This window comes from Peromyscus leucopus, chromosome 13 (assembly GCF_004664715.2).
Source record: "Peromyscus leucopus breed LL Stock chromosome 13, UCI_PerLeu_2.1, whole genome shotgun sequence".
Classification (NCBI taxonomy): Eukaryota; Metazoa; Chordata; class Mammalia; order Rodentia; family Cricetidae; genus Peromyscus; species Peromyscus leucopus.
In genome coordinates, this window is record NC_051074.1 from 58203112 (window position 1) to 58224846 (window position 21735).

A 21735-nucleotide genomic window follows, 5' to 3' on the forward strand; every position below is an offset into this window, starting at 1 on the left:
CATCTCAGTGGGCAGTGGGCTGAGCATGGGAACCACTCCTTGAAGGAACTGTCTCGGGCATCAGACTGTGAACTGTGTGGGGGTCATTATAAAATCGTATTCATTTTTACGTTTCCGTCATTTAATACTGTAGCTCGGAATATGACAGGTGGTCATTAAATTTATATTGAGCAAATAAGTACGTGAACACGAATTTGTATTTAATTCATTAGATGTCGTATAGATAAATCCCAACCTGTTTTTCATGCAACAGAGCATTAAATAATAGATACGTGTTGGAGTGAAATTAAATCACAAATCTGCAAGACGGATTTTGTCTGCTGTTTCAGATTATGTGACGAGTTTGAGAAGATCGCTGAGAAGGCCCTGAGCACGCCTCCGAACACAGCCGAGCTCATGGAGATGAAGGTATCGCTGACGAGTCTGGGTCTCTGTGAGCCGAACTGTCACAAGAGCGCAGGGAAGCGGGTCCCGCTGAAAGTTAAGACAGAGGCTTCCAAGCCTCAGCGTGCGTCTCATCTGTCTCATTGTGACACGAGCTTGCTGGCCTCTGCGTGGTCACTATTGGGCCACCCGTTACAATACACGCAGTTTGCTCAGCCGGCGGGCTCTCCGTTGAGCTGACTGGTGTAAATGTTCTGGGGCAGTGGACTCTGCTCCATTTGTCTCTCAAGCTCCAGCGGGTCCCTGCGCAGGTTCCCCTGGCAGGGCAGACGCTCACGCACGCCTGCTGTCTACATGCATGTCTGTAGCTGTCACCTGAGCTAATGACTCACTGACCAACCCAGGTCAGAGTGAGGGGACGCAAGGGGGCACGGATGCCGAAAGTATCCGAGTGATGACGCAGTCCTCTGCCAGGTGGTCTTGAGAACAATGTTACCATTATCAGCGAGCTAGCAGAGTTGGCCAGGACTGGTCACGGTAACCTGAGATGCACGTGTACACTCACTCATTTTAATCAGCAGATATTCAATCCTTCAGCAGCGTTTTCTTCTGTTTCTGAAAAGGCTGCGCTTTGCGATGCACTGACTATGATGGTCAGCTGAAATGTTCCCAGCATCAAATCTTTCCATTTCCCATTGGTTAATTTGCCAGTTGCTTCTGTTTTTTTTTTTTTTTTTTTTTTTTTTTTAAACTCTACCAATAAAGTAACTAATAACCGCCCCATTTTATGCTCTTTCTGTTCTTGTAACATTTAATTTTTATGAGATTCTTTGTTTTTTTTTTTTTTTCATTTTCTAGACTTCCCCAAATCCAACTAGGACCATTTACCTTTAGTTTTAGATATTTGACTGAACTTGGAAACATGCGAAATCATTCAAAACTCTGTATAAACAGAAATTATAAAAAGAATTAGAATGGTTATGTGTATAAATTCTTCCAGTTATTGTTTAAACAAAATTTATTAAAATTATTGGAACTAACTTTTACATTTATTTTTAGGTTTACTCAGAGATTTTTATTTTCTTTAAAGTTGTCTGTGTTTGGGCGGGAGTTCTGAGTGTGTGAACACATTCACAGGCTAATAGACTTCAAGGGGACACTTTCATGTTTTGTTGGCTGTTATCAGTCATCAAATAATTTTTTGGTTGGTAATAGGTATAGATATTTGTATAGATAATTGATGTGTCATGTTTCTTCTTTGTTAGAGGAAAATTCCTGTAGAAAGATTTAGGATTATTCAATATGAGTTTCTATTGCATATAATAATCTTTAACAAAATTAGCAAATAAAATTTATTGCTTTGTATTTAAAGCACCTCTGCACTTTAAAAAGTTTATTCTAATAAGAGCAAACAAGTTGGTAAGTTTAGTCAATACAAAAATAAGTCATGAATGATAAATAATTTCTAAATTTAAAAATACGTATTTTGACGAGACATTAATTGCCTGTGAAAACTATAGTTTCTAAATCAATCTGTTGCGTGTGTGTTGTGACATTGTTGGTTGTGTGTTTTTACTTTATAGCCCTACATCCTAGACTGACTCTGCAATCCCTACCACTTAATCAGCGTTTCCCCCATGCAAGCACGCTAGCTAGTTTTGTGATAAACTGGGACTAGGAGCAATCTTTCTTCCTTCAGTTGATCTGGGCAACTGACTAGAGCTCGGGAGGTCCTATGGGATCTGACTTAATTTAAAACCATTTTCCTGGGACTGGGAAGACGGCTCAGCTCTGAAGAACCGAGAGGACCCGAGTTTTTTACAGGGTTTCTCTGTGTAGCTTTGCGCCTTTCCTGGAACTCGCTTTGGAGACCAGGCTGGCCTCGAACTCACAGAGATCCACCTGGCTCTGCCTCCTGAGTGCTGGGATTAAAGGCGTGCACCACCACCGCCCGGCAAGGACCCAAGTTTTGTTCCCAGCACTCACTGTGGGGTGCTTGCAACCACCAGCGACTCTGACTCCGGAGGATCAGAGGATCTTTTCTGGACTCTACGGGCACCCGTACTATGTGACTTCAATCTTCCCCCACGCCCATGCATATACATAATTAAAAATAAGACTAAATCTTACAAAATCAACATTCTAGATTGGTGCCCCTGGCATCTCTTCGGACCCTCACACCAGCTCCCTCACGCCACAGGGGCCCCATGCTCCCTCTGCTTGCCCCTTCCTGCCTGCCGAGGCCCATGGCCTCTGAGAGCTCCTGCTCATGTCTGGCTGGCAGCGGCAGGCCTCTCGTGGGAGCACTGTCCATGCTGAGAACCCCAATTTTCACTTATTTGGCTAACCAGCATCTCACTGATTAGATCGCAAACTCCATGAGGGTAAAAGCCCGGTCGGCTTCATGGCCAGCACCCGGCACACGTGTCGGGCAAATTTCTGGTGCCCCAAAGCACTGAAAGAAGAAATGAAATCACGCAGGCAGGCTGCTTTTATCTTCCAGGGATGCACGGCCTCCTCCCTGGTCTTGCAATGATTTTTTTTTTCCTTTTAATGTGTTGTTAAGTATCTTCTCACATTTTTTTTTCTTTCTGTTGCTGTAGTGACATGGTTGGGATGGTGAGAAGTCCGCGGTGCTGGGCTCTCGAGTTTGGAGCCTCGCTCTGCGGTGCTGTGTGTCCTCACGATGCTGTCTGTAACCTTTGCTTGCCCCCAGGCTCACATTCAGAAAGTGGAGATGACCGACATGGTGGAGCTGGGACAGAGACTGGTGGATTCTAAAAACTGCCTGGCCTTCCTCATCGAGTGTGTGAACTTCTCCCCTGCGGACATCAGGCTAAACAACAGCGTTTTCCAGTGGTATGCCAGAATGGGCGAAGTTTTTGACGAGCACAGGAAAATCATTAAAGATAAAACAGAACAGTATCAAGAAGGCCTTAAGGTTGGTACTGTAGATTTTTTCAAATTACTCCCGTCTTCTAGAAATGTTTGGACTTGAACACAGTATTATAGGCTCCTTTGTTACCCAGGAGAACTCAGTAGAAGATTGGATCTTTTCTATTTTATTTATTTATTTATTTATTTATTTGGGTTTTTTTTTTTTTTTTTTTTTTTTTTTTGGTTTTTCGAGACAGGGTTTCTCTATGTAGCTTTGCGCCTTTCCTGGAGCTCACTTGGTAGCCCAGGCTGGCCTCGAACTCACAGAGATCTGCCTGCCTCTGCCTCCCAAGTGCTGGGATTAAAGGCGTGTGCCACCACCGCCCGGCTTATTTGGTTTTTTGAGACAGGGTTTCTCTGTGTAGCTTTGTGCCTTTCCTGGAACTCACTTGATAGCCCAGGCTGGCCTCGAACTCACAGAGATCCGCCTGGCTCTGCCTCCCGAGTGCTGGGATTAAAGGCATGCGCCACCACCGCCCGGCTGGATCTTTTCTAATGGATGATTCAGGAGTGGCTCAACAGTGCATTGATTGATGTGGGCTCATTTTTGAATTTTAGAGGTAGTATGAAGAAAATGTTGCTCACAAGTGACCATTAATAAAACAGTGTTTATTTTGTGCCATTTATGGTACTAACTTCAGGGGTTTTGTTTGTTTGGTTTACTATTTATTTTTTATTTATTTTTTATTGTATCAACATCAAGATTCCCTTGATGACATGCTTCTTTATATTCATAATGACTCAGTGCCCTGACCGGACATTTTTTTCTGGTAGAAGGTTTGTGGCTTACCTCTGCCTACTGTCTAGCTCAGTTTCCTGCTTTTTGGTACACTCCTGATTTTGTTAACTCCAAGAACCTTCTAGTTCTCTGCTCTCTGCATCTCTCATGTTTTGTATGTTATCTCTGCACTCTGCAGCACACTGCCCGGGCCACACCAGTCACACCCAGCTGGTTTTTAGGAGACACCTTCTAGACCTCAGGGAGATTCTCTGTTGTTCTTTTACACACTGCCGCTAGACTAATGTCCCAATCAAGACTATGACTTTCAGTTCTGTCTGCCACTAGATGGTCAGCTCCCGAGAGTCTTGTTTTTATTTATTCTCTATTTTTATCCCACTGGCTAGCCCAGTGACTGACCCACAGTGTCTCAGCCCAGTTCGTGCTGTTAGGAGATGTGTGACTGGGTAATTTATAAAGAGAAGTTTATTAATTACATTTCTGGTGCCCGAGAAGTCCAAATTCAAGAGAGCGGCATCTGCTGAAGACCTCACGCAGATTCATCCCTTGGCCGTAATGGAAGGCGAGAGATTATGGGGCACATTTGTAAGCAAGAGAACAACAGAGAGGAGAGGGAGAGAGGAAGTGGCCAAACCCACCCCTTTCCTCGGAGCCAATCCCGGAAGTGAGCCAACTCACTTCCAGGAGAGCAGAAATCACTTCGCATGCGAGGCCAGCACCTCAGGCCCTGCTCACTCTTAGGGTTCCATTTCTCACCATGTTTATTTCCAACGCATGAATGTGGGGCACATTTAAACCACAGCTTTCAGAGAGCTATGAGCACTCCACAGAGTTGTATGAATGAATTACCTAAATTTTTCAGTTTCGTTTTATAAAAGAAACTAAAATTCTTAAGATTGACTTAGGTCATCCAGTCCAGATGTTCTTTGATCCCAAGCTACCTGTTTTTCTACCACACCCAAGAAGATGCAGTTCATAGATTATGGTACTTGGAGAGTCATTCATAGCCTTAAAATAGTTTATTTTTAAACTCTTGTTACTATTTCTCTTTTACGACTAGGCTATTTCCAACATTATGAGTGTGGAAAACATGAAAATGAATATTAGATATTTAAATCATAAAATAATTGACTCTTGGAAAATTCTTTGGTGGCCCAGAATTATCCATACTTGATTTTAAAGTGTCCTTTTTCAATAATCTACATATAATATTGATGCAATCTTCTTCTTTTCCCTCACCCATGAAGTCAGAGCAATGAATTCACTGGGAAACAAGAGACTCGAAGACAGAAACCAACCTAGCCTCTATGAAATAGAAAAAAAAAAGATCCTACTTTTGAATAACCTAGATTTGACTTTTAGATATTTCATTAATAGATATTTTTAGCATCATTTAATCTGGGATGGCTTACCAATGACAGTTTTATAAGTGGCTTTTTTTTTTTTGTGAAGCACACACACATCTGTTTTATGTTGGGATATTAAAATATTAATATTTCACACCTAGATTTATTAGCTTTGCACATTTCTTGTCATGAGTGCTCATGGGAAAAAACAGTAGCTTTGGGATAGCTTGGTTCAGTGTTGCTAACTGAAGAGCTACCTTGGTAACAGCATAATTAAGTAGTTCAATTTTTCACAAATGCTACGAAAATGATATAGTTATTCATATAGCCCTTAAATAAACAGACCTTTCTTCTAACTCTGTCCTGGTTCTTAGCAATCTTTCAAATGCTCAGTCATTTGTTTGCATCAGTTTTTCAGCCCACTAAAGAGTATAATTTTAACACAGTTTTTAAATGAACCAAAACTCCTTACATTGTTTAGGGCCAACTTATAAACTAGGGAACTAGAGGAATTTTAGTGTGCTTATTTTAAATTTTTTTTTTCATATTTTAGATTCCAGTCATTCTTGAGATTATCTTTCTTTATATTTTGTCATAAAAATATAATAATAATAATTTTGATAAACCTTTCAAATAGTGAAGATTTCTCTTGATATCCAGGGGTTTTCATTTTGTAAGAATAGTAAGCACGTGTATTGTTCCCATCAGTTGCGGTGTGAGCGGTTTGTGGAGGAACTGGAGAGTTACGCTAAACAAGCAGAAGAATTTCATACATTTGGGGACCTGCAAGACGTGCAACGGTACCTGAAAAAGGCTCAGGTGCTGAATGGCAAGCTGGATGCCGCAGCAGACAAGGTATAATTAAAATCTCCAAAGGATGCGGCCACCCAGTGAAACAGCAGTGTTTGCATTGAGTAGTCACTCTTAAATAGACCCATCTAGGCATGGTAGGACATGCCTCACTCCCATACTCGGGAGGTTGAGATAGCAGGATTGCGAGTGGGAAGCCAACCTAGGTTACAAAGTGAAACATTGTTTAAAAGAAGAAAAAGGGGGGGGGGCGGTTAAAACAGTTGAATTACATTAAACAAGAGAATAACAGAAGCAATTCAAACTTTTAGTCATGCTTCAAGGAGAAGCAGCAGGGTGGTTCTCCGTGGGCGGCAATATGTTTCTGTGGTCCTCAGCTTTTATTTTAAAGATAGAGTTATCTCTGCCGGTTTATCACACACCGCATCATCTAATCATCTGCATCACAGTTCTACCGTAACTGTTGAGAGAAGGGCGCATAATAGTGTTTGATTGCGGTTTAGTGTTTTTGTATTCAGATGCCTGCTTAGATGGCGCAGCTGTTTTAAAATTGGACCCATTATTGCCTCTCGCTGAGCCGCTGTGCTCACACACTGCTGCGTCTGATTCAGCTTTCTTAGAAGAACCTGGAAGAGGAAAGCTAGATCCTTTGCCACACATAATACAATCTTGATTCTGTTTTATGATGAAAACAAACTGCACTTTTCTTAACATTAAAAGGCCTGAATATCTACTGAGGTAATTAAATAGTTTATAGTCGTCTCAAATAGGTCAAATACACATAAAAAAAAAGTAGAAATAAACTTTTAAGATGGTTTATAACCAGAGTCACTGAAATTCTAAGTCACCTGATTAACTGATGTATCCAACTAGATTGCGCAGTCCACGTCTTCACATAGTCCATGACTAACTAAGAGAAAACGCTTCCTCTGCCTCTTCCCATTCATCCTGCTCTGTGGTCTGCGTGCTTCTGCACACTTCTGATGCGTAACACACACGTGCACACATAACATTATATGTGTGGTTAGCAGCTACTGGTCTACAATATTTCTCCTCTTTACTTTAAATTAGTATTGAATGACTTCTCTTTGTATTTCCACTTATGTATGTCTTTCCTGAGCTAAGTCAAGAACTCTTGGGAATCAGACCTTTTGCCTGTTTTCCACAGTATCTAACACAGGGATCTTCTTATTCCAAGCACTTAGATTCTTTCAGTGAATGAAGCCAGATCTTCAATATGTCTTTGGGGGTAAAACTTCCTTCTATTTTTAAATGTATTTGACTGTTAAGCTAATGCAACAAAACACTGCCCCAAAACATGATCAGAAAGAAACAAGGAAATGATATTCAATCTTAAAAAAAAAAAACATAAATCATTTCATTTGTGACATGGATTAATCCAGAGGGGATGTGGTAAGCGAATAAACCAGATACAGAAAGATACCCAGTGTGTGATGGGACTGCAAAGAGTCAAGCCTGGAGAAGCAGCGCCCGATAGTGGTTACCAGGGAGCAGGGATTGGGAGAGACTGATTGAAGGATAGGAAACTTGAGTTAAAATGAGGAATACGTTGGATAGATTTATTAGACAGCGTGGTGGTTATATTTAATAGCCATGCATTATGTATTTGAAACCTGCTGAATGAGTAGCTTTTCAGGGTGAGGTAATGCACGTACCCATTAGCTTGAGCTACTCATTTCAGAATGCATACATGTGTACACCATAAATATATACATTCAGTTAATTTTTCAAGAAAATAAACAAGAACTAGACTAATGCTCAGTCCTTACACTTATTGAATTTACTGTTAGGGCTCAGGGAAAGCTGGTAATTAACACCTTCAACATCATTCACTTTCAGAATCACTCAATGCCCTTCTTTTCAGATTGAGCAGTTTAATGCAGAGGAGGAGGCCTTTGGCTGGATCCCATCAGTGTATCCTCAACGTAAAAAGATCCAAGATGGTCTGAACCCTTATCTCCGTCTCTATGAAACTGCTGTGGAGTTTAGTACCAAACACAGAGCATGGACAGAAGGACCATATCACAAGGTGAACCCAGACCAAGTCGAGGTCGACGTTGGGAATTACTGGAGGGGACTCTATAAGCTGGAGAAGGCCTTCCACGATTCTCCCAATGCGCTCGCAATGACAAAGAAAATAAGAGCGAGAGTGGAGGAATTCAAGCAGTACATCCCTCTCATCCAGGTCATCTGTAATCCGGGCCTGCGCCCCAGGCACTGGGAGGCCATGTCTGCCATTGTTGGCTACCCCCTGCAGCCAGCCGACGACTCTACTGTTTTCTCCTTCATAGACATGAATCTGGACCCATTTTTAGACAGATTTGAAGGCATTAGTGAAGCAGCCAGCAAAGAATATTCTCTTGAAAAGGCCATGGATAAGATGATGACTGAATGGGACACAATGGAATTTGTCATTCATCCGTACAGAGAGAGTGGGACACATATTTTGTCATCAGTGGATGAGATTCAGATGTTGCTGGATGACCATATTATCAAAACACAAACTATGCGAGGATCACCTTTCATCAAGCCTTATGAAAAGCAAATGAGGTAAAATAATATGACATGTTGATATGACGTTACCCAAGCCACGTGCGTTCAATCTAAAGTTCTTCTGGGGACTGATTCTTCATTTCACATTTAATATTTTTAAATTTATTATTCCATTTCTAGTTCTGTGTGTGTGTGTGTGTGTGTGTGTGTGTGTGTGTGTGAGAGAGAGAGAGAGAGAGAGAGAGAGAGAGAGAGAGAGATACAGAGACAGAGACAGAGACAGAGACAGAGAGGAGATATGGCCTGTGGAGGCCAGAAGAGGGTTGTAGGAACCTGTGGAGTCTATTGTAAGGAATGATAGCCTTCATAGTTTTGAAAGAGTATAGATCCCTTTAGATAACATTCAGATACTCATTTTTATTGCCAACAAACTTATCTTACTTTTTTTTTCATCCTTAGAAGTAACTTTGTGCCCAAGCATAGTTTAAAGAGAGGGAAGTGTAACACTAAGATGATGCCATCTCCCAAATTTGGAAACAGAAGGTCAAAGACAGACAGCCTACTGTGGTTTCACCTTCTATGCGTGATAGCTGGCAAATAGGTGCAGATGAAAAAAAAACAGACACAAAACAACTGGTTTTAACCAGAGATTCTTAAAAGAAGATAGCTAAATATGTTGAATTCTTACTCTGCTCCTCACTGTTTTCATTTTTTTTTTTTTTTGAATGTGTATTGAACAGTTTAGATTTTACCTTAAGAAACAGGCAGCTAAACTAGACGGCCATCTTCGGTGTGTGCTTGACTGGCAGGGGAAACTGACGGGATGGTTCCTGCCTCTGGTTCCCCCACACCTGAGAGATGATCAGAAACCGTGTGGTTGGCTCTTCCCCTTCCACCTAGAGTCATTTTTGAGGGACTCGGCTTGATAGCATTATGCAGTGAGATTTTTTTTTCCTGCGTCATAAAGGCATTAGAGGAAAAAAAAGATAAAAACGCCAGAAGAAAGCAGAGGCATTCTTGTCTTCTTAAGTAAAACAGATGCCCAATTCACAGATAAACGCTGGGGAAAATCATTTTGAAAAGACATTTGAAAGCATCCTGTAACCAGGAAGAACAATTAGACTTCTTTGTGTTAAGAACTGAAAATTACAGATTATCTCTTGTAAATAAGTAAGGCGTTAATATACAAACAAAGCTATTCCCTTCCAAGTCTCACTGACTAATAAGGCATTCTTCCTTGTTTGATTTCTCTGACAGCAGTCACATCCGGGGGCTCTGTCCTTTGTTGGGGGGGGGGGAACTGGCGCCTGGCACCTAATCTTGGCCCCCCACTTGTGCAAAGGAAATGCTTTGTACAGGGTTATTGCAAAGGTGGATGAAAATGCAGAGAGATTTTAAAATTGCCATGATAAAAACGTTAATTTTGGAGTGATGTTTCTACATAAAGGAACTTCAGTCATTAAGTTTTTGATATTTGGAGATGAGCTGATAACCTACTGTAATTTAAATGCTACCTCTTATGCATGTATGCCGCATTGCATTTGGAGGGATGGGAATTTTGTGGATATAGGCTCTATCTTAATGATTGGTTATAAGCTTAAATATTGATGTAATTATTCTGAAACAGGCTTTATTTAAAAAAAAAAAATCCTGGTGATTTCCCTTTGAATGCCACCAGAGAAGCAGAAATAGAGTAACGGTGTTCCATGGGTGGTTGGCAGACGGCTGTGGGTTTGAACTTTGCTGTCTGGGACCCTGCCTGGCTTGCTGATCTGAGACCACTGTGCTTGTCCCACAGAGAGTGGGAGGGCAAGCTGCTGCTGCTGCAGGAGATCCTGGATGAGTGGCTGAAGGTGCAGGCCACCTGGCTCTACCTGGAGCCCATTTTCAGCTCTCCCGACATCATGTCCCAGATGCCGGAAGAAGGCAGGCGGTTTACAGCTGTGGATAAAACGTGGAGAGATGTGATGAAAACCGTCTTACAGGTAGGTAGAATTCTCTGAAAACGTGATTATGTAACAGAAGTGGTACGACTTTTGTTTTAAAAAAAAATCCACATGAGGACTGGAGGGAGAGACAGCTCAGCTGTTAAGGGCACTTGGCTGTTCTTCCAGGGGACCCGAGTTCAATTCCCAGCACCCTCATGGCAGCTCACAAATGTCTGAAACTCCAGTTCCAGGGGACTCGACATCCTCACACAGAGATAAATGCAGACAAAACACCAATGCACATGAAATAAAAACAAAATAATTTAAAAATAAATCCACGCAAACAGTTACTCTTTCTAATAAGCCTTTACTCCCACAATAGACATTATCTTTTCAGCTATTCTTTTAGAATTTCAGGAGAAGGAAATGTGAAGATCAGAAATGGGTGCTTTGCCCCGATTTCTTCTGGAGACCTGCACTGCATGGAGTTGACTTAGTGGCCTTCGTTTGCTGGTGTGGTTTTTACCAGAGGCTCTGGCAGGAAGCCAGCACCCGCTCTGGATGCCATGTCCATCCTGGCCTTGTCTCCCTGCTGTGGCCTCTCACTGTTCTCTAATGCACTGCGACAGGAAGTGATCAGCAAGCTTGCTGGCTGCTCAGGCAGGTGTATCTCTCCCAGGGAGCTAAAAAAAAAAAAAAAAAAATGCAAAGAGAAGTCCATCCAGAGAGTCTAAAAAATGCAAACAAAATGCAGTGAAGTCATAAAACACATAGATCCTGAAGAGGCAAACTTGAGCCAAGAAGAAATGTAATAAAGCATAGTCACACTGAAGAACATCACGTACAGGATTCGGGTACAGAGGTGATTGTTTTATTATTGCAAGAACACAAACGTCTCTGTTGATATTTTAATCCAAGACCCTGTAAGCTAGAGGAACGGCACCTAAAATGTCCTAACCTGAAATAACAATACGCACATATTTATTATTTAAATTTACAAAGTTATGCCTATAGGCCTAACTACCGATCATCATTCATCAATGGCAATTATGTATTTGACAGGAGACTATCAGGAAGATGGACATGGGTTTGTTTAGTAGGCTTGCTTCAATTTTGTAATAATATTATCAAATATGTACAAACCAAGCTGTAAAATTAATCACAATGTAATTAATTCTACACTTAATAGGGCTATTAGTGAATTATTGTGTAACACTGAGTCATTTCTAATGTAGTTCACAAATATAATCTGTCGTATAGTTTCCTTACCACAATGCAAAGCCCTTATAATGCATACTAATTTCATTAAGAAAGGTTTAATTAGAATTTTATTGTTTCCCCAAATTTAAAGTAGATATTTCTATTCATCTCATTGGTATAATTTTATTTTATATATGCACAGTCTCATTTTGTAGCCCTGGCCTGGGACTTGCTGCCAGGCTGACCTCCAACTCACAGAGATCCATTTGCTCCTGTCTCCTGAGTGCCAGGATTAAAGGCGTGCACCACCACTCCTGGAAAAAAATATTTTTGGTATTTGATGAAAATATCCTTTAAAATCTCAAAGTTCTAAGGAGTTGTATACATTGCTCAATGTCTAGAAGGGGAAGCTATGCTGGCATGAGTGAAGAGAGAAGAAGTTATTATGGCCATGCGGAACTGTGCAACTCGAATATGTGAACAGCTCACGCACTAATCCACAAACAAATACGTTTGGGTTTTGTGGTCACTGTGGTTTGTTTTGGTGACACTTCATTAGCATTTCCTGAATGATGTCACTGTCTTCCTGAACTGCTCTGCGTGCTCTTGTTCTCAATGTTAGTACCCAGAGAAGATCTTGTGCCTACTCTCCAAAGCTTTGAAGACAAGCATGTGGCCATATTCTCTCAAGAAGCCTGATGAGATGATCTGTGCGGTAGAAGCAGTGGATTAATGGCTCGGTACAAGAGGGTTGCACCTTCATGCTTAGGAGTCCTAGGAAAGACTCTTCATGTGGTGGGCTTTTCCATGACAAACTTCCAGAGGTTAGGAACAGAACAAAACTGCTTTGGTTAGCATGATAGGCTTGATTGACAGCTCAGTCTCTTATCCATATAATGGCCAATGTGTAAACATTAAGTAATTTATGTTTTTTTCACTGTATACGTAACCCAAATACCTTCCTCATTCCAAGACCTTTCATTGCAATTCTAGAAATTTCTGATTGGTTTTGGTTATTAGTACAGTTTTGTTTGTGAAGACTTGCCTGTCTTAAAACTTCAGGCTCATATTCTGCTGGGACTCCTCCCCCAGCAGCACAGGTAAACCCGAGGCTCTGGAAGAGGAGGGACTTCTTTTCCGCCCTGTAACATGAATCTTAAAAGGTCTTATTAATTTAAAAAAGAAAAAAAGAAAGAAAAAAAAAAACAGAGCCAGATATTGGAGCGCAAGCTGAAATATGAGAGAAACAGAACAAGTCAGCCATGTTCTTATCTCTACGAAATCCTCAGTCTTAAGACAATGAATTCCTGTTTCCTCACACTTTATATACCTTTCTCTGCCCTGCCATATTACTTCCTGGGATTAAAGGCGTGTGTGCTTCCCAAGCAAAGACGTGAGATCTCAAGTTTTGGGATTAAAGGCGTGTGCCACCACGGCATGGCTCTGTTCCCAGTGTGACCTTGAACTCACAGAGATCTCTGTCTGACCTCCATGTCTAATCTAGTAGCTGACTCTGTCCTCTGATGCCCAGATAAGTTTTATTGGGGTGCACAATGTATCACCTCACCACTCTGCCTCTGTCGTTCAGATGCCTATGCTCTAGGGTCGGGACGAGCACTCTGGTGTGCCTCAAATGGGCTGTTCCTCATGTAGGTGGGTCATAAAATGAACAGCCTCAAATCAAGGATGTTCAGGGATTTCCATTGCCTTAAATACCTATCATTTCTTTATGGTGAGAGCTTTCTAAGCTATTTTCTTCTGACTCTTTGAAATACAGTTTATTATTATCATCTATAACCACGTTATTGTTCAGTAGCGTACCTGAAACCTTTGCTTCTGCTTTATTACAATGCACTGTACATCGGTCAAGCCTTCCCCAAACCCCCTCCTCCTCTCCTCTCCTCAGCTTCTGGTAACCACCAGTCCAATCTTGACTTCTACATGGCCACCCTTTTTAGGATTTCACACACAAGTGAGAGCACACAGCGCTTGTGTTTGTGGGCCTGGTTCATTTCACTTACTATAGTGATCCCAACACATCATCATGCGTACCGTCACGAATGACAAGATCTCAGTTCACCTACATACATGTTCAGCTGTTTGCCTTTCCCGGCTCAACAATGCATGTGAGAGTGGAGATGTCTGTTCAGAATGCCAACTTCAGTGTTAGATGGGTTCTTCGTGGATTCTCGGGATCACGTGTTGCTTCTGTCTTGAGCTTTTCCCAGGGATCACCAGACTGTTTCCCATAATGGCTGTATGAACTTACATTCTCTCCTTGCAAGGGACCCTTGGTTTTCCTGTCATTGCCCTCACCGGTTAGCTGTACACTTTCCTATGCTTTCTACTCACGGTGTGTTAATGTCTCCTTAAGTCCGATGAGCTGCCTTTGTTCGGCTTCCTGTAGGATGTGTCTAGCAGAGATCTCTTCTCACAGTTTCTGTTTGTCTGGGGATGGTTTTATCCCTCCACCCTTCCGAAAGGATAGTTTGGATTGGGTACGGTATTTTGGGCAGGTTTTTTTTTTTCCCCTCAGTGTCTGGGAATCTCATGCTGCTGTCTCTGGTGCACCAGGACACTTTATGACTATTTCCTTCCCTCACTCACCTGGGAGAGCTTCATTGTTACCTTTTTAGAACTTGACACTAATGTGGGGTACACTCGAGTTCAGTCTGTTGGACGACATTTCAACCTCCCTGCACCTAATATTTGTATCCTTCTCTATATTTGTCAATTTTTTTTACCTTTAATAAACTTTATACTCTGTTATCATTCTCAAGTATTCCTTTAAATCCCAGCACCCCAAGTCTTTGCTATTTGAACACAGGCCCACTGTTCCCGAAGTTTTCTCCATTCCTCTTCATTCCCTTCTTGTTTCTCCTCCAGCCTTCCTTCCCTAATGTTTCTTTGGGGAGACCTAGCCTGCTTCTCGATACCTTCAATCACATTTTAAATTTGGCTTGTTCTATTTTCAATTAGATTTTGGGTTGAGTTTTATAAATTGCTTTCATCTCTTTTTCAAGTTTCTTTGTAATAGAACTGAATTGCTTTTGTGTTTTCTTGGATCTCATTGAGTTTTCTTAAAGCAGCTGGTGAAACCTCTCCATCACGGCCCCCAGTCACCCACAGCAATGGCTGTCTGGTCAGTTCCTGGAATCTCACGTTGACCGTCGTGGGAGAGTGCATTTCTTGAGAGTCTTGGTGCCTATTGGTATATGATGTCATCTGGGCATCGGGGGAGCACAGACTTGCTTCGTCTTCCTGACCTGGCTTAGCACCTGTCATTCCAAAACCTCGAAATGGGCAGCTTGCCTGCTTCCGAGGCATTAGTCACTTCCCTTTGCAGTGCTGGGAGGCAGCCAGGTCCAGGTTGTTCAGGAGTCTGCTGCTGGTGTATGGTCACTGTCCGAGTACCAGAGGGTGAGCCGCAGTTGGATGTGTGTCGGGTGTGTGTTGTTCTGATGAACTAGTGGAACATGTAGTCTATTCCTACAGGATTCATCCTAGGGGGATAAGACCCCAAACCATCTCATCTATAACCACCAGGCTGTGATCAGGAAGTATAGACTGGCTCCATGTAGAATCACCACGGATGAACCAGCCTCGGGCTTCCATGTCATATCCACAACCAACAATACTATCAAACTCGGTCACACATGGTCCACAGACAAGCACAGCCCTGGTCTAGGACCAAAGCCTGAAGTGCTATGGACCGCTTACTGCTAAGGTAGACTCATGCATGACCCAAGACTGCTGCAAACAGCTCTGGGAAGCAGGGTCTGATGGAAGACAGGGACTGCATGTCTTCCCCCTGTACTAGGCCTATTGAGAGGCCCTGTGCCCCTGCATCCCGGAGATGAAGGCCACTTGATCTGTCAAGTATAGACGATGCGTCTCAGTTGACTCAGTGTGAATAGGTGAAGATCTCAACCCAGCTCTGACTGCTCGTGGACTTGACCCTGACCACACCCTTTAGGGTTGGGCCGCATCTTGAAAATTAACTTCCATTGGTGACTTTTGGCACACATCTCTGATGCTATAGACTGTACCTGGTAGTCTGTGCTGGTAGTCCCTGCATGCAGTTCAAAAACTCCTTCATTGAAACTGTGCTGTTGTTCTTGTCTATTCCACAAGCGAGTCTTTACAGTGGTTCCTGGAACAGGTCAGTAGGGCAGGACTTTGAAACACAAGAGCTCTAAGACAGAATGGATTTTTTTTTTTTTATAGCACTAGAGATTTAACAAAATGGCATCATTCAGTATTTTAAATTCTCAGCTTAAGATGTATTTAGAGGACAAGGAGTATCTGTGATTGTTTTTCTCAGAGCTGTGGTTTGACACAGCCCAAAATATTACAGCATCTAATCCAGTGACTGGCCGACTTAGGGTGTAACTGTACTGTCTTTCTGGACTCATGGTTTACTCGCTGAGAAAGGAGGATGGCGAGAGCTGGAAAGGGGACATGTGAATGTGTTTGCTTAACACTAGGTACTGAGCGCCTCCAATTCTGCTGACCCTCCCTAGAAGTCTCTGCAGAGCTCTGTAGAAAATAGGGGTAGCAATATATTGTGATAGTGCTTGCCTCGGGGGACAGACTCTCTTAGGTATGGTCAAATGTGCTGATGCGAATGCAGTTATCAGAGACTCAGTCTTCAGTGTGCTGGTCAAAGAGGCATGAGGGGTGCTGTGGACCAAACAAGCTCCATGGCTTATTTCAGTGAGAGGAAATGGTGGAAGAATCTTTGACATGGCTGGACATGGACTTATAGACACTTACGCCGCCTATGCCTGTACCTTCCAGAAGTGGGCAGTGTTACTCCACTTAAGTGCATCCTGTCAGAAAAGTAGGAAGGGGATCCCCCTCCACTGTGCCCAGTTGAGTTTATTAGTGTTTTTACTTTTTAAACCTTATCTGTAAGAGAGATGGTCCAAAGTGTGACCTTCCACTGAGCACGGTCAGTAGTTTAGGAGAAACTAGATCGAAAGGATTGGTTTCAAGATTTGAGGAGGAGGACTCACAAAACAGACTAGGATGTGAGCAGACTTATGTTCCAAATGAATGCTTAGTAAAAGGCATAACTGTAGACAGGCATACATAATTACCTGGTTGACTAGTTGACGTATTTTCTGAACATTAGGCAGTGTATTCCAGTGTGTGCACAGTGAGCTATGAAATACCGTGATCATGTAATATATTATCCCACCTGTGAGTCAAATGTGGTGATGTTTTGTTTGTGATCTAAGAAATAAAGCTTGCCTGAAGATCAGAGCGTGGAGCTAATCCACTAGTTAGCCATAGAGGCCAGGCAGTGGTGACACACACCTTTAATCCTAGCACTTGGGAGGCAGAGGCAGACAGATCTCTAAGTTCAAGGCCACCCTGGGCTACACAAGATTGATCCAGTCTAAAAGAGAAACAGAGCCAGGCAGTGGTGGCACACATCTTTGATTCCAGCACTTGAGATCTCAGGCTGTTAATCCCAGCACTAGGGAGGTGGAGACAGGAAGTGGTATGGCTGGGTAGAGGGAGGGATATAAGGCGGGAGGAAACAGGAGCTCAGTCTCTTTCAGGCTGATGAGTTGCCAAGGTAACAGAGGTGGTGGCCGTGGCTTGCTCCTTTGTCTCTCTGATCTTTCAGCATTTACCCCTACATCTGACTCCAGGTTTTAATTATTAAGACCAATTAGAATCTGTGCTACAGTTAAGGGAACTCATAATCAATAGAGGACAAGCGTGCACCCAAATGTAGACGAATTTCTAAACAGTCTTATTAAATAAGAAACACAGAGCCAAACACAGGGGTAACAGCCGAGAGATGGGAGAAATAGCGAAGAGCCACGACTAGCCATAATGTACCACCACACCGTAGCATCCCCAGAGAGAGTTTCTTCCTGTCTGACCTGTTGTTTTATTAACATACAAATAAAATATCACATTTCAGCACAAATAAAACATCACCACACCCAAAGGCTTCTCACCAAGTGCATCCGAGGTCACTCTAAACAAAGAAGGAGGAAGCCACAGCGGCCGGCGGTGTGGGTCCGTGTGGAGGCTAACCACTGCAGAGCCCGCCCGCTCTTCAGTATTGCTGACCACCCTAGCCTCCCACAGCAGAGGTAGCACAGCGTTTCTGAGAGGTCGCCCAGGAACCAGGGAGGCATGCAGAGGAGGCAGACACGCTGCTGCTGCCTCTCTTTCCGCATGGAGGGGGGCGGTGATTTGTCGGCACCGGATAGATTTTTCTTCCTGTGTTGCCTGGCTTCTTGGAGCACTGTCACTCACCGGCGCACCGACCGATTTATTCCCCTTCGGCTCCTTCCACACAACGTTGCTTCTCCTGGGGAACTCACATTACAAGGGAAATGAGGCAACATGGCTGACACTCATGAGATTTATAGGTCCTACTACGAGCACTGACCTCATAAAAAAGCAGATGGTCTCACAGAAGTAGAAACACTCATTCTTTTGCTGTGCCGAGGGCAGACGACAGTCTGTGGGTGTGGATGCGTTTCAGGGGTGTGTTCCTTATTAGCTCCAAATATACGGCTTACGGCACAGTGTGTGTCCGGGAGTTGAGACATGAAAACAGGATTACCACCTTTACCAATTCATTATTCAGTAGGCTACTCGGCACAAGTTTGCTTCTAAATGCTGGACCTTTGTTGTTGTAATGCAGGACTGTCTTACTAGACAAAGTATGCTTCGTGTGGGGGAGATGTCAATGGTTCTTCCACTGGGTGGGAAATCGGGACCGGCTGTGCCATCCCTTTACCCTTCTGTAGACAGGTGACTCCACCTTTACCTGCTCTCTCTCAGCTGCCTGCCTCCCTCCCTTCCTCTTCCTCCCCCCTTTTCCCTCTTCCTCCCCATCCTCTTTCTTCCTCCTCTCCCCTCCCCTGCCTCCTCCTCCTCTACCTCTTCCTCCTCCTTCTCCTCCTATCAGGCACACTGATTCTCTCCTTTTCCTGCAATGTTCTCTCTGCACTCTTCAGAGCAGCACCTTGATCCTCGAAGTCAGCTCGCAGATCACCTTCGTGAAGAGACACACACATTAAGCACTGCATTGAAAATGAAATTGCCTTTTTGTTATGGTGCCTCATGTTCCCCCACCCCCTTCCTTCTGTGGTGTCTGTCTCCTAACTTCCTACAGGCATGCCTCAGAGCTATCTCGGACTCTGTTCTAGACTACTGCACACAAAAAAATTATAATAAATCAGGTCATGACTGTAAGAAGTTTTTATTAGCATATATCAATTAGTTATACTAGTGAGTTTCATTATAAGATCTTCACACACGTGTATAACATGCTTTGACCCTATTCCTCATTATCCTCTCCTGTGCCCTTTCCTGTCCGGTGATTCCTTTCCTCCTCTCAGCAGGTCCCACTTACAGTTTCATGTGCGTCTTCAAGGGATCCACGGTGTTTCACTGTTTTCAGTTTCCTGGTGCCTCTGAAAGTCATGTTTACCTCTGTAGTCTATACACATTGAATCCTATTTAACTGTAAAGAAAAATTAAATCATGACATTTTCAGAAAAAAAAAGTGGGGGGGAGAGTATGTGGAGGGTGGAGGGTGGAACCTGGGACCTGGAGATCATTGTGCTAAGCAAAATAAGCCAGGCTTAGAAAGACAAACACTTATGCTTTCGTCTGTCTGTGAAATGTGTGTGTATGTTTAGAAAGGACCTCATGAGAGGAGAGAGGAAGGAGAGATAAGATAATAAAACCCTTGTGGCGTGAGAGCAGAAGAAAGGGACCAGCAGAAGGTGGCAGGCGGCACGGAAGAGGAATTAGAAAAAGAAAAATATCCTACATGTATGAAAATGTCACCGTGAAACCTATTACGTTGTAAACTCACTTAAAAAACAATTTAACGAAGAATGGGAGCTAAGAAAGAATGCATTGCAATTTGTGAAAAACAAGGAAATAAAAGAAAGACATCTGGACAGAATGTGTTTAAAAAAAAAAGAAAAAAGTCCTTTGCTGCCAAGCAATGCTAAAGAGCCCCCCGGTCTCGCTGTAATCATTTCTGGCCTCACTGTAATCGTTTTTTTGCTGGTGGAGCCTCCCCATGTTGATGGGAACTGCTGCCTGATGGGGTGGTGGCTGCTGAAGGCTGTGGTGCCTCAGGGAATTCTTTTAAAATGCAGCAACATTGAAGTCGCCATTCACAAGAGACTCCTCTACAGCACCACCGCGCTGCTTGGCTTGGCAGCCTGGCATGTTGCTTTTTACCCACAGTAGAGCTTTTAAAACTGGAGTCAGTCATCTCAGTCCCGGCCACCACTTTTCCAGCTAATTTTACGAAACAGTGGAGACCCTCTCTCTGTCTTTGGTTAGTAGTTAACAGCATCTTCGCTGGGAGTGGGCTGCCCCCCAGGAAACCACTTTCTTTGCTCATCCTAATCTGTTAAAGCATTACGCTGTCAAGAAATTGTTGCAATCTGTCACCTCTTCAGGCTCTCGGTCTCTTGCTGTCTCTATCACATCTGATATTTCCCCCACTCAAGTTTGGAACCCATGGAAACATGTCTCCCAAGCACCTGCTAATGTTCATGTTCAGTCGCTCCCCGTGAGTCACAGATGTTTTTAATGACACTTAGAACAGTACCTCCTTTCTTGGGTTTCTGATTTTCACCATCTCTGGTAGCTCCGTGTGCATGTTTATTTTTTAAGTGTGTGTGTGCTTGTGTGTGTGCGCGCGCGTGCGTGCGTTCACGTGAACACAAGTATACAAGTGCGCATGTGCATACGGAGGTTCGAGGTCAACTTCTCAGTCATTCTTTAAAGACTTTAGTTTTTGAGACAGCATCTCCCTCTTCTGTAACTAAATACAGTGGGTTTGAATCTCGGTACATGCAGAGCTAAACACATGGAAGACGGGAGAAAGATTGATTACCTGCCGCAGGCAAGGAGAGTGTGGGATTCACTTCCGACGTGGTGCGCTTGCTTCCCCAACCAAGCAAGCATGGGGTTTTTATTCACAGAGTCTTGGGCCAGTTCCTTTCTGAACATGCTCATTTAGTACATTCCTGAGCATGCTGATTGCACCATCAAGTTTCAGCCGAAAACAAAGAAGAGGACGTTTTGAAGGTGCAATTAGTACAGGAATCTGCCCCTGGAGGTCCCCATGTCGCTTAGTCGCTAACACTGGCTGGCCAGTGAGCCCCAAGGATCCCCCTCCTGTCTCTGCCTCCCCAGGATTGGAATAAAAATGCTTGTCACTCATGACTGGCATTTTCATGTGGGTTCTGATGACCGAACTCAGAGCTCCGTGCTTGCCTGGTGAGCACTTTGTTAACTGAGGTCCTTGTGGCAGCTAGAACCTTTACAAAATGTCCTGAAATAATGACTTACCTGTAAAAATTGCCCTTCTATCCTTGGGTTGTGGGATAGGTGTTATGGTAGCAGGCATGAACACATTAATTTTATTATACACCTCTTGGATGAACAGATGCATTGCCAAGGAAAATAATATTCTGAAAGGAATCTTTTTTGTTTTTCCTTCCCAGCCATTATTCTTAAGAGTGGGCTTAAATACTAAGTAATCCATGCTGTAAAAGTACCGTCGCCAGGGCTCTGTTGTTCCATTTAGAGAGCACAGGCTGAGAAGATTTAGTATAATCCTCAAAGGTCCTAGGGTTTCTGAATGGTAAATAAGCACCAGTTTCAACTTAGAATCAGCTTCTCACAAAGGCAGGCAGCCTGCCCTTTGTAGCTTAAGTCTTGGCACTGAGTTTTTCTTCATAGCTGCGAAAGTCTTAAATGACAAAAGGCTCATTTTCCTTATAGTGACATCTCAGCCGTGTGGTGTGGCCACCTTCATCCTTTCCCCTGCTGGAGCTTCTGGTGACCTGCGGCTTCGGCATCGCAGTGG

The 21735-nt window shown here is 43.2% G+C and overlaps 1 protein-coding gene across 1 annotated transcript in view; it reads left to right on the top strand.

Moving 5' to 3' along the window:
- The window catches only part of Dnah7 (dynein axonemal heavy chain 7), a 257191-nt gene that overhangs the window by 55430 nt on the left and 180026 nt on the right, over positions 1 to 21735 (top strand). Inside the window, exons 18-22 of the mRNA XM_037210456.1 lie at positions 330 to 408; positions 3101 to 3325; positions 6115 to 6261; positions 8102 to 8787; positions 10529 to 10715. Coding sequence (XP_037066351.1) covers positions 330 to 408; positions 3101 to 3325; positions 6115 to 6261; positions 8102 to 8787; positions 10529 to 10715 — 1324 coding nt within the window. The remainder of the gene's footprint in view (positions 1 to 329; positions 409 to 3100; positions 3326 to 6114; positions 6262 to 8101; positions 8788 to 10528; positions 10716 to 21735) is intronic.